The 13210-nt window shown below is 41.8% G+C and overlaps 1 protein-coding gene across 6 annotated transcripts in view; it reads right to left on the minus strand.

Annotated features, from left to right (window-relative positions):
* LOC122561569 (lymphoid-restricted membrane protein) overlaps positions 1–13210 on the minus strand; it is a 165967-nt gene that overhangs the window by 108883 nt on the left and 43874 nt on the right. For all 6 annotated transcript variants that reach the window (XM_043713369.1, XM_043713370.1, XM_043713372.1 and 3 more), the window contains exons 10-11: positions 4996–5073; positions 2917–2973 (exon numbers count right to left, since the gene is read on the minus strand). In XM_043713369.1, the coding sequence (XP_043569304.1) occupies positions 2917–2973; positions 4996–5073 (135 nt within the window). The remainder of the gene's footprint in view (positions 1–2916; positions 2974–4995; positions 5074–13210) is intronic.

The raw sequence follows: 13210 nt of genomic DNA on the forward strand, positions 1-13210 counted from the left end.
TCCCCCACTCACCTATTGTACTCTATGCTACTTTCTCCCCACCCCCCCCCTCCTCTAGCTTATCTCTCCACGCTTCAGGCTCTCTGCCTTTATTCCTGATGAAGGGCTTTTGCCCGAAACATCGATTTTGCTGCTCCTCGGTGCTGCCTGAAGTGCTGTGCTCTTCCAGCACCACTGATCCATAATGAGTAATGTGGTCTAGGAATTCAAACGTCAGTGCGCTGCAAGGTACACAAGACCACGATCCAATCACTGGCAGACCGTATCAAATAACATGGTGCAGCCATTCACAAAGGGAAACATCGATTTTGCTGCTCCTCGGTGCTGCCTGAAGTGCTGTGCTCTTCCAGCACCACTGATCCATAATGAGTAATGTGGTCTAGGAATTCAAACGTCAGTGCGCTGCAAGGTACACAAGACCACGATCCAATCACTGGCAGACCGTATCAAATAACATGGTGCAGCCATTCACAAAGGCAGAGGAATCTAACATCTATAACTCAGCAGTGTTAAATGTTTGTTTTGATTCTGTGATTGGACAGTAGAGTCAAAGAAATGTACAGCATGGAAACAGACCCTTCAGTCCATCTCTTCCATGCTGTCCAGATATCCTAACCTAATCTAGTCCCATTTGCCTGCACTTGGCCCATATCCCTCCAAACCCTTCCAATTCATATACCCAAAGAGATATCTTTGAAATGCTGCAGTTGTACCAGCCTCCACCACTTCCTCCGGCAGCTCATTTCATATGCACACCATCCTCTGCATGAAAAAGTTGCCCCTTCGGTCCTTTTTAATTTTTTCCCTTCTCATCCTAAACCTATGCCCTCTAGTTTGGGCCTTGCCCCACCCCCAGGGAAAAGACTACGTTCATTTACCCTATCCATGCCCCTTATGAATTTATAAACCTCTATAAAGGGCACCTCTCAGCTTCCGACACTCCAGGAAAAACAGCCCCAGCCTATTCAACCTCTCCAGTAAGTAAATTTACAGATGTTGCCAAAATTGGGAGGTGTAGTGGACAGCGAAGGAGGTTACCTCAGATTACAATGGGATCTCGATCAGATGGGCCAACGGGTTGCGGAGTGGCAGATGGAGTTTAAAATTTAGATAAATGTGAACTGCTGCACTTTGGAAAGGCAGAGCAGAGCAGGACTTACACACTTAATGGTAACATTCTGGGGAATGTTGCTGAACAAAGAGACCTTAGGGTGCAGGCTCATAGTTCCTGGAAAGTGGAATTGCAGGTAAATAGGGTAGCGAAGGCAGAGTTTGGTATGCTCTCCTTTATTAGTCAGATCATGGAGTATAGGGGCTGGGAGGTCATGTTGCAGCCGTACAGGACATTGGTTAGACCACTTTTGGAATACTGTGTGCAATTAGACAATAGACAATAGGTCCAGGAGTTTGGGCATTCTGGTTTCCCTGCTATAGGAAGGATGTTGTGAAATTTGAAAGAGTTCAAAAAAAGATTTACAAGGCTGTTGCCAGGGTTGGAGGGTTTGACATATAGGGGAGAGGCTGAATAGGCTGGGGCTATTTTCTCTGGAGCATTGGAGGCAGAGAGGTGACTTTTTAAAAGAGGTTTATAAAATCATGAGGGGATTGGATAGGGTGAATAGACAAAGTCTTTTCCCTGGGGTGGGGGGAATCCAAAACTGGGGAGCATAGGTTTAGGGTGAGAGGGGAAAGATGTAAAAGGAACCTATAGGGCAACTTTTTCCACACAGAGGGTGTTGTGTGTATGGAATGAGTTGCCAGAGGAAGTGGTGGAGGCTGGTACAATTACAACATTTAAAGGCTGGTTCACGAATAAGAAGGGTTTAAGAGGGATATGGTCCAAATGCTGGCAAATGGGACTGGATTTAACTTGGATATCTGGTTGGTGTGGATGAGTTGGCCCGAAGGGTCTGTTTCCGTGCTGTACAACTTTACTATATAACATTTTGACCAGAATAGATTTGACAGCCAATCCGCTCCCTTGTTGTCATAAAGATTAAGCATTGCTCCATTTCAAATTCTTTCATCACTCCCGATGACTATGATAAAAAAAAAACCATTGCATGTCTCTTTGCAGCAATACCTGAACTTCATACTAGCAAGTGGCTGTTCTTTTGAAGACACTGGCTGAACAAAGTAGTAGTAGATCAAGGACATACACAACTCAGTTCTCTTGACATTCCTTTTGCAGGCACTTGTGCATCAAAAGGACAATTTCCCACTTTGGGACCTCCTGTCCGATTTTAATTGACGGCGTCACTGTTTTATCCAAAAGGAAAATAAAATGTAGGACTGCAAATTTTAACAACCTGAGAGAACCTGCCAGAATAAGATGAATCAATATTTTGCTATTCCCATACCTACCGTCTGGTTCGGTATACTATATTGTGTTTCCTTCTGTCTTGTCTAATTATATCTGGAAGTGTATGCCAAGGCTTCAGAATGTGCTCTAAGCATTCCATAGAGGGCCATATTCCATTAGTGTCCTTGACTGAATTAGTACCACACACACGCCAGCCCATCAGGTCCCTTAGCTAATCCAACAACTGGCTTTAATAACTGATGTAAATGAATCACCCTTATTGGGTTTGGAAGTCTACAGAAAACATTTGCGCAGGGTGACAGGGTGGGAAGCGTGATTGGGGAGGGTTGGTGATTCAAGACAAACACATTTGCTGAGTACACCAGGAATTAAACAGGCAAATTTATTCCTGACAAGGTCGGTTTACGAAAACCATGATGAAAATGACCATCTGCATTCCAAGTAAGTCTGGAAAGTGCCAGATGCAAGATCGTTTCAAAAAGCCAGAAGAGCCACCCTGATCTACATGTGACACCTGTGAGATCCAAGAGAGATTGCAGTTCAAGTTTGAAACTAGTTTAACAAACACTGATAGTGCAAAAAGACATACAGACCTCAAGCAAAGCTGCATCCTTATCATGCACAAGATTGTCAAGATCAGTTAACTGCATCTGAGGGAGGAAAAATAATAGATTAAAAAGGTTTCTCAATGGAAATTGAAAAATGTTTCAGCTCTGGCGCTTTTCTCCACCTGGAGTGTTGGAGGTTGAAGGGTGACCTTATAGAGGCTTTTAAAATCATGAGGGGTGTGGATAGGGTGAATAGATGAGGTCTTTTTCCTAGGGTAGGGGAGCCCAAAATTAGAGCGCATAGATTTAAGGCAAGGAGGGAAAAGTTTAAAAGGGACCTGAGGGGCAATGTTTTCTTGCAGAGGATGGTGCGTGTACAGAATGAGCTGCCAGAGGAAGTGGTGGAGGCTGTACAATACAACATTTGAAAGGCATCTGGATAGGTACATGAATAGGAAGGGTGCAGCAAGTGCTGACAAATGGGACTAGATCCGTTTAGGATATCTCGTTGGCATGGAACGAGTTGGACTGAAGGGATTGTTCGGATGCTGTACAACTTACATTACTTACAGTGTGGAAACAGGCCCTTCGGCCCCCAACAAGTCCACATCAACCCTCCGAAGAGCAACCCACCCATTGCCCTACATTTACCCCTTCGCCTAACATTACAGGCAATTTAGCATGGCCAATTCACCTAACCTGCACATCTTTAGACTGTGGAAGGAAACCGGAGAAAACCCACGCAGACACGGGGAGAATGTGCAAACTCCACACAGATAGTCACCTGAGGCGGGAATTGAACCTGGGTCTCTGGCACAGTAAGGCAGCAGTGCTGACCACTGTTTCACCCACTCTGAGTCAATGACTCTTTGACAGGCACAATATTAATTCAATTGCCATGTTTAGCTTGAAACCCGCATAAATTACTCTTACTTGTAGTACACTTTTCTGAAATGTACATCTGATGACCAACCACAGAGAAGTGAAAGTGCCTTTTTTAAGCTTCAAATATCACATTGATTTTATACAAAATTGAACTTGACTAAAACAATGGGATATGTTTTCCCAGCCAAATAAAAATTGGCAAATTGTCAGAAATGGCTCGGCCAAACTTCCACTAAAGTAATTTACATAATCCCAAAATGGTACTTCACAAACCCATGCAGCTGAGCAGCAAGGGCAACCTGATAGAATTTTGTTATTTCAACTGAAAATGAGTCATCACCAAAAAGTAGTATTTTTTCATCGATTTTTCCGGACCTCCTCACTGCAAATAATCTGATTTAAAGTCTCTTTTTTAACATAGTGACACTCATCTATTTTATAATTCTGTGTACATTAGTTAGGTCAAATTTAAACAAAACACTTAACAGGTCCCCATCTAAGAAAAAAAAAGCAGAATTTTGACAAGCCTTCCCTAACTAGTTCAATTGGCAAAGTTCAATTGTAGTAACTAAGGATTTAAATTAGAGTGGTGCTGGAAAAGCACAGCAGGTCAGGCAGCATCCGAGGACCAGGAAAATCGACGTCTCGGCCAAAAGCCCCTCATCAGGAATGGAAGCAGGGAACCTCCGGGGTGGAGAGATAAGTGGGGTTTTTTTGATGAGGTGTTGGGGGTCAGGGAAACGGAAGTCTTGGAGGAGGTGGAGGGTGTGGGTGGTGTCTCGAACTTATGTGGGGAGTTCCTGGACTAGGTGGGGGTAGACAGTAATTGCCTGATTTGGAGGAATTGAATCTCGAACAGTGTTAAAGATCACACACAGGAAAAAAAAAAGACCTAAGTAAGATTTTCTGTGAACCCATGCTTAAAACTGAGGAAATTGGTTTTGAGGAAGATGATTGACTGTGATCTTGTTGAATGGTGGAACAGCCTTGACAGCTTGAATAGCCTTATCCTGTTCATGCAAGTGGGTAACGTCATGATACAGCTCAGTCACATCCCAATCCTGAATTGACTTGAGGAACAGAATAACTGTAACCTGCTCCTATATGGTGGTCAGACTGTATCGAAACGTGAAAAGAGAAAGTTGATAACATGGATGTGCGTTCAGGCACTGCAGGAGTTCTATCACCTCTTACCAAAAGCTCAGGCTCATCAGTTAAAGGGTCCATGAATGAACATACCTGAAGCTCTGTCTTATCACTGGACAGCACAGCAATCCTGTCGTGAAGTGCCTCTATATCTATGGTAATTCTTAGATTCTGCAGTAAAAGCAAGAACATCATTGAGGATTTGCAACCGACTGAAACAGGATTTTAAAATTATTAATCTGATCATAATTACACTATATCCAATGGCACATGCAACTTTCTCATGGTCTTCACATTGTGATAATGATGGAACACATCCATGTGACAATAAATGCTGAATCCCTGAGCAGAGTACAGTCAAACAGATTACAGTCTAGATCTACTCCTTTGGTCCCTCAAACCTGCTCTGTTATTCGATAAGATTACAGCTGATGTTTGCTTCAAAACGTCACAAAGCCATCTACTCCTGTTGACCTTCAATACCCTGATCTAGTTAAAGTCTAGCTCAGTCTCAAATATTCCATAACCCCACGTCCACTGCCTTCTGCAGCAGCGATTTCCCTATCACCCAAAGTTCAAAATATTTCTCTCTTCTCTGCCCCAGTTATAAAACAATGTCGAGTTTGGACTCACCCACATGAAGAACCACCCTTTCTAAACCACCTTGTATAAAATCATGAATGATCTTGACATCTCAAACAACTCACCACCTACTCTTCTAAACTCCAGTGGAAAGCAGCCTAGCTTTTGAAACCTTCAGTTATTTAATAGGATTTAATTTTAAAGGGTAGAGAGTTAAATCTTATTTTTAGGGATGAGAAGTGTAAACACAGTCTCTTCAAGTAATTGGGGCTGCTATAGCTTGTGCATTTCATTTGGAGTTAATAGTTAATCTAGTTTAAGACAGTTCCTGAGGCAGAGAGTGAAAAAACAGGTCTCTGTGCAACCAGATCTCGGTGTCCTACCACTCCCCCACCAAATGTCTTGGTTGGGTTTGCCTGCTCTCCAGGTTAGCTCTGCTGCTTCCCACTGTTAATACCTACCCATTTCGTCACTCATATCTTTTCTGCACTACTATCACTTCCTTTGCCTTTTACCCTAGAAACGCTCTTCATTTGTTCTAAATCCTCCTCCTCCCCTACTCCAGTCAACAGCTTAAAAACCATTGTTCTCCAATTCTTCCCAAGGGACATTAATATCAAACTCTAATGTTTCTCTCTTCACCAGATGCTACCAGACCTACTGCGTTTCTCCAGTGCTTTGTTTTCATTTCAGATTTCCAGCCTCTGAAGTACTTTACTTTTAAAGCAGGAAAATTTATGCTGGGGTTGGGGTGTGATGCTAGAACCACTTGTGAACATATTAGCATGCCTTGTGTTAGCTGTATACTTTCAAGCAATTGTGCACATTCATCTTTGAGTTCTCTGACCATTTTAAAGGCTGATAATTTGTACTGAGCTAATTTTAATTGTTTATATGTGAAACCAATTTGCAGGTTTTATATCTGCATTTGAAGTATGTGCTTCTCTTTTTGTTTTGCAACTAAGCTTCTAGATCTACTTGATAAACCAGTGATTACTCCAGAGATAGTGGGTACCAGCTTCCATCTGAAGTGCACTTTTATGAAATCTGCTTTAAACAGTATTGTAACATACATGGTGATATGGTCACAGGTTTCTCCTCTTAACATGAAGGAAGAGATAAAGAGAAACACAACCAGTCAACTGTTCTCATTTGTGGAGATGGATGGGATGACTTTAAAACTGGGAGATATGGTAATAATTTACAGGTCTCTTAAAATGAAGGTCCAGCATTCAGTTTAGAGGGGTATATGAATGGAAAGGGTTTAGAGGGATATGGGTCAGGTGCTGGCAGCTGGGACTAGATTGGGTTGGGATATCTGGTCAGCATGGACAATTGGATGGAAAGGTCTTTTTCCGTGCTGTACATCTTTATGAGTCTATCTTCAGAACTCAACCTGCTCAATTCAGGCTCAATCTAGTAAACCATCTCCAAATAGATCCACATATTTCCATAAGTAAGACGGCCAAACCTAAAACACATTATTCGAGATATGGTCTCATCAACATTATATGAAACACATAGGATAGATAATTCCCTTTATACTTGCATATTAACCTTTTGAGACTTGAGAACTGGAGCACCAGATCCTTCTGCACTTTGGTATTCTGCCTTTCTCCTTCATTCAGAAAACACATTACATTACTCTACATGCCAAAGTGAACAATTTCATTCGCTCCTCCATTATACTCCATCTGTCAGATTTTTGCCTACTCTTAATCTACCTACATTGGTCTGCAACCTCTCTCTTTGCTTCATTTGCAAATTTAGTGACTGTATCTTCAGTGCCCTCATTGATATAAATTGTAAAACGTTGAGGTTCCACTACAAACCCTTGCAGAACCACACCCATCACTTACCAATTAGAAAGAGAGCTATTGTCTTTGCTGACTAGTCAATCTTCCATCCATGCTCATTCATTATTCCCTTGCTCCATGTGCTGCTATTTTACACAATAATGGTGAGAATCTAGTCATAAGCATTATGGAAATCAAAGTAGATTCGTTAATGGGTTCCCCATTATGCATAGCACATGTTACTCCATGAAAGAACTCTAATAAACTGGGGAAGCATGATTTCCCTTACAAATCCAGCTGGCTTTGCCCAACTAGGGTTTTGCTAAATGCCTAGCTAATTGAGCCTTAATAACTGATACTAATACTTTCCCAATGACTGATGTCAAGCTCACCGACAGATATTTTACAGCCTCTTCTTGAACAGAGAAAAAAAAAAGTTATTTTCACTACTTTCCACGCTGATGAAACCTTTTCCAAATCTAGGGAAAATGTAAAAATTAGCACCACTGCATCTACGACCTCATTCTCCAGACCCAGGCATGAAGTTCCTCTGGACCCGGAGTCAAGTCCAGTCCATAGCTCCGTCCGATTTCTTGTGTCACTTCTTTAGTCATTGTAAATTCATCAGGTTCCTCTCTCACTTCCATCTCCTAATTTACAGCTAGCACTAGAATGTGGTTGCATTCCTTACAGTAAGGCAAAAGCAAAATATCTGTCCATTTTATCCATTTCTTTGTTATCTGCTATTAACTCAGTTTTCTCACTCTGACCAAAATCCACTTTACTCACCTTTTTCCTTTCGAAAAATCCTGTAGAAACACATGCAATTCAAGTAAGCCTTTTCTAGCCAAATCCCTCTCATACTCTAATTTCGCAATTCTAATTAACATTTTTAGCATTATCTGCTGCTTTTTATATCCTGACCTGCCAATTGCCTTTTTATAATTATGCAACTTTTCCTCAACCTTGAAACTTCCCTTAAATGTTTTTAAAGCAAGGTGAACCACATATGGTGGAACCTACTCCATAGTAACATACATTTTCTGAACAGTTAGAATTATCCGTGTAAACATGCACCACTGCTTTTCTATTGATCTGTTTATTAATAGAATATCCAATTCCTTCACCCAGTTCAGCTTTCATGCCAACTTAGTTGTTCCCTTATGCAAGTTTAAGATACTAGTCTTAGAGCACTCAGGATAGGATCCGAGACATTGCACTTGAAGATGGACAATACTGAGGGTAAGGGCAGTGAGCAAGGATTGGGTTAGGACATGGCCTGCACACCATATTCAACACTTAGAAGCACCCGGTGACAGAATATGGAATCACTAATGATCCCACATGTCTCTGCAGGGAACGGTTCAGTTGATGTAATCAGCTTTTGGAGGAAGGTCATTTAAGACTGGGAGATGCCCAATGGGTAATTCAAATCCACTCTCTCTCAATAGACAGTGATCTGTTGAGAGAAGCCGCACAATGCTGTCTGGTCACAACTTCCTCAGTGGTAGCGCAGCTGCCTGACAGTGCCAGGGACCTGGGTTCGATTCCAGCCTCGGGTGACTGTCTGTGTGGAGTTTGCACGCTCCCCCCGTGTGGGTTTCCTCCCACAAATCAAAGATGTGCGGCTATGGTGGATTGACCATGCTACATTGGCCATGCTACATTGTTCTGTATTGACCAGAGACATGCAAGGATCTCCAAATTCATCTAGCATGGCAAGGGCAGCAAATAACTATGAACACAACCACCTGCAAAATCCCCAGATTTCAACATCTCATTTTGCATTTGAAATGAAGCCAAATTTTACATTTGCAAAAGCTGACCTTCCAGTTAAACCACCACTTCATTACCTTCCAAATAAAACAGACCGTCCTTTCAAAATACCACAAGACGTTGTGATGAATGAGCAGTTTAGTAAGTTAGTCACTATCCAACCATCTCTGGCAACTGATTTCAAATTCACCCAAAAATATTTTTTATTTTTCTTATCAGTTTCTGGAATGCAGGCGTTGCTAGCAAGTCTGGTATTTAGTGTACGTCGGTGTTCCCAAGGGAACACCAATACACATCCAAGTCACAATGGCTTTTTATTAATTCCTTCATGGGATCTGGACAGACTAACATTTAGTGCCTATTCCTAATTGCCCAGAGGGCAGTCAACAACATTGCTGTGGGTCAGGGGTATCGTGTAGGCCAGACCTGCTAAGGATGGTAGATTTCCTTCCATGAAGGACATTAGTGAACCAGATGGATTTTTCTGGACAATCAGCAATGGCTTAATGGTCATTAGACTCTTAATTCCTTTTTTTTATAAATATTGAAGTCAAATTCCATGGTGTGATTTGAACCCAGAACATTGTCAGGGTCACCAGATTAACAGTCTAGTGATAATACCACTTCCCCTTAGTACAAGTTTGGGGATGAAAATTGAGCTGATGGCTTTCTCCTGCATTTGTTAACCTTACCATTCTAGCCACTGAGTGCTGAGAGTTTTGAGGCTGTTGCTTATTTTCATGGTTGCAATGAAAATATTTCCTCCTCCTAGCCACTGGTCTTCAATCTAATTCTGCCAAACTTGAAATCAGCAGAAATGAAGTCAAACGCTAAACTTATTTCAGATTACGGAGAAATTTGAGCCATCGAATATTTGAAGATGACTGCAAGTGCATGTTGTTTGAGACAATGGCTTTGAAAAAGTTAATGTTAGACAGACTCATAAGGCTCTGCCAAATTTGATGTCATACCATTCTGGGTGGAGAATCGAGGAGCTCAGCTTGAGATCTCAACGGGTTCGGCCATATTGTCCCAAGCTCCTAAGTCTCTTAGCAAATATATCTAACTTGCCAATGTCACTTGTGCCTGTTACCATCATGCAATAATTTATATAGTCTTATAGACAAGGCTTTTCTTTTGTAAAGATTCACTCTTGATATATCCTTTATCACTTAACAAAATATGCCATTAGACTCATTATAGAAAAGGTGGGTTATTTTTTAAAAAGACATATTTATTCATGGGGTTTGGGCATTACTGTCTAGGCCAGGATTTAATGCTCAGCCCTAGCTGCCCAAAGGGCAAATTAAGAGTCAAACAGAGATGCTGCAATCTGCTGAGTTTTCCCCAACATTCTTGTTGTTTAAGAGTTAACCACATTGCTGTAGGTCTGCAAACACAGATAAGGGTGAAAGATTTCCTTCCCTAAATTAAATGAACTATATTAGCTTTTATGACATTTGAATATCAGTAGGCTAGTTGTTTTTCTTTTAAATTCTAGATTTTATCTTCGTAAATTGAAGGCAGATTCCACTATCTGACATGGTGGGATTTGAACTGATGACCCAACATTAACGTAGGTTCTGGATTACTAGCCCAGTGACATTACAACTATGCCACCCTTGTGTAGGAATAGCATTCAACCCCAAACTCTAGCTGGTAGTGTAATAAAAATAAAGACATGGTTTTTGGAGATTTGAAATAAAACTATTAAGTATCACTTTCTGAACCAACCTGTAGGCAGTCAATCCATATGTTTCACTTTGGAAACAGAACCAGTCTGACTCAAGATTGGGATATAGACAGACTTTAACCTCACACCTTTAATACATTGTCTGAGTTGAGATGTCACTTTTTTTTAAATAAAACTTTAAAGTTATTTCGGGAATGTGATTTAAAAGTAGTTCTGGGATTTACATATTAATGAATTGAAACCTGCAACCCATTCTAAAAAATGAAAGACAATCTAGACTTGATAAATAGATCATTTTACTTGCATGACACTGTAATCATTTGCTATAAATTCTGTGTCTTATGGTCTTATACTTCACAACCATCTGAAGGAGCAGTGCTCTGAAAGCTAGTGCTTCCAAATAAACCTGTTGGACTATAGCCTGGTGTTGTGAGATTTTTAAACTTTGTCCACTCGAGTCCAATACCAGCACCTCCACATTCTGAAATCACGGCTGGCTTGAAATGTTAACTCTGTATTTCTCTTAAGGATGGTGACAGACCTATTGGGTCTTCCCAGCATTTCATTTTTGTATTAGCTGGTTCCATCAACAAAATCTCAATTTGTGTGCCCCGACTTGGAAGTATAGAATCATACAGCACAGAAACAGATTCTTCGGTCCATCCAGTTCATGCCAACCATAATCCAAACTAAACTAGTATCACCTGCCTACGCTTGGCCCATATCCTTCCAAACACTACTTATTTGTGCACTTATCCAAATGTCTTTGAAACATGGCAACTGTACCTGCATCTCCCACTTTCTCTGGAAGTTCATTCCACACACTAACCACACTCTTAAAAGAAATTCCCCTCATGTCTTTAAATCTTTCTCCTCTTACCTTAAAAATATGCCCCCTTATCTTGATAACCCCCATCCCAAAGATACCTGCCAGTCACCTTATCTATACCCCTCATGATTTTATACTCAATAACCTCATCCCTCAACCACCAATGCGCCAATGAGAAAAGTCCCAGCCTATCGAGTCTCTCCCTCTAACTCAAAACTTCAATTCCCAGCAACATCCTGCAAATCTCTTCTGAACCCTCTTCAGCTTAACAATATCTTTCTTAAAACAGGGCAATCAAAATTGGACACAGTCCTCCAGGAGAAACCTCAATGTCTTGTACAACCTCAATATGACACCTCCACTCCTATACTCAAAAGGAGTGAGTATTGAAGGAAAAACGTGTACTAAATGCCTTCTTAACCACCCTGCTTTCTGCCAACTGGAGTGTTCAGCATGTACTTGAAGTGATCCTTTTGACTGCCTAAAATCTCTGTTGATACTGAGTCAACTAAACTGGTTTCTGAATGGTTAAACTAGAAGGAGATGTTAATTATAGTGCTACACCTTTGCGGTTTTTATTGTCACATACGGATGTGTTTGAAAATGGCCATATTATACCATTGTCTACTTACAATAAAAAAGTATATACCTTAAGTAAAACTTCTTCTGACTTGTTATCCAGACAATTAAGTTTAAATGGCACACACTGCTTAAAACTCCAGCAACAAGTATCGATTTGAAAATTTATCCCCGAGCAAAATATTTAGAAAGATTGCCAAAGAGCTTACCCATTTTTGCACCTTGTGCTTCTTAGGCAGCCCACAGCATGAGGTGGACTTGAAATCAGAGCAAGTCCATGGATGGCTAAATAGGTCTTCAGTGATTTACAAAACCCTGCTGCATGCAGGGTGGGGGTCAGTGCTCAGAGGTTGGGTAGATCATTTGTTTGGAGGTTGGGTGCACTCTCCCCCAATGCCTCTACATTCCTGAAGAAGTTTCATTTTGGGTTTAGTGCCTTCCAAAATTAACCACCTCTAGTTTGGTTGGTCACAAGCCCAGAACAACCCACGCTGACCCCAAGTCGGCTAAGATGCTTGACCCGTATCTGCTCCCAGGAGGGCCAGTTCCACCACAGAACACACCAGATGGCCTCCTTTAGAGACCGCAATTTCCTTTCCCACGTGGTTAAAGATGCCCTTCAACGCATCTCATCCACATCCCGCACCTCCGCCCTCAGACCCCACCCCTCCAACCGTAACAAGGACAGAACCCCCCTGGTGCTCATCTTTCACCCTACCAACCTTTGCATAAACCAAATCATCCGCCGACATTTCCGCCACCTCCAAACGGAGCCCACCACCAGGGATATATTTTCCTCCCTATCCCTTTCTGCCTGTCGCAAAGACCGTTCCCTCTATGACTACCTGGTTAGGTCCATGCCCCCCAACAACCCACCCTCCCGTCCTGGCACCTTCCCCTGCCACCGCAGGAATTTCAAAACCTGCACCCACACCTCCTCCCTCATCTCCATCCAAGGCCCTAAAAGAGCCTTCCACATCCAAAGTTTTACCTGCACATCCATCAATATCATTTATTGTATCCATTGCTCCCGATGCGGTCTCCTCTACATTG

This window comes from Chiloscyllium plagiosum, chromosome 23, assembly GCF_004010195.1.
Source record: "Chiloscyllium plagiosum isolate BGI_BamShark_2017 chromosome 23, ASM401019v2, whole genome shotgun sequence".
Taxonomy (NCBI): domain Eukaryota; kingdom Metazoa; phylum Chordata; class Chondrichthyes; order Orectolobiformes; family Hemiscylliidae; genus Chiloscyllium; species Chiloscyllium plagiosum.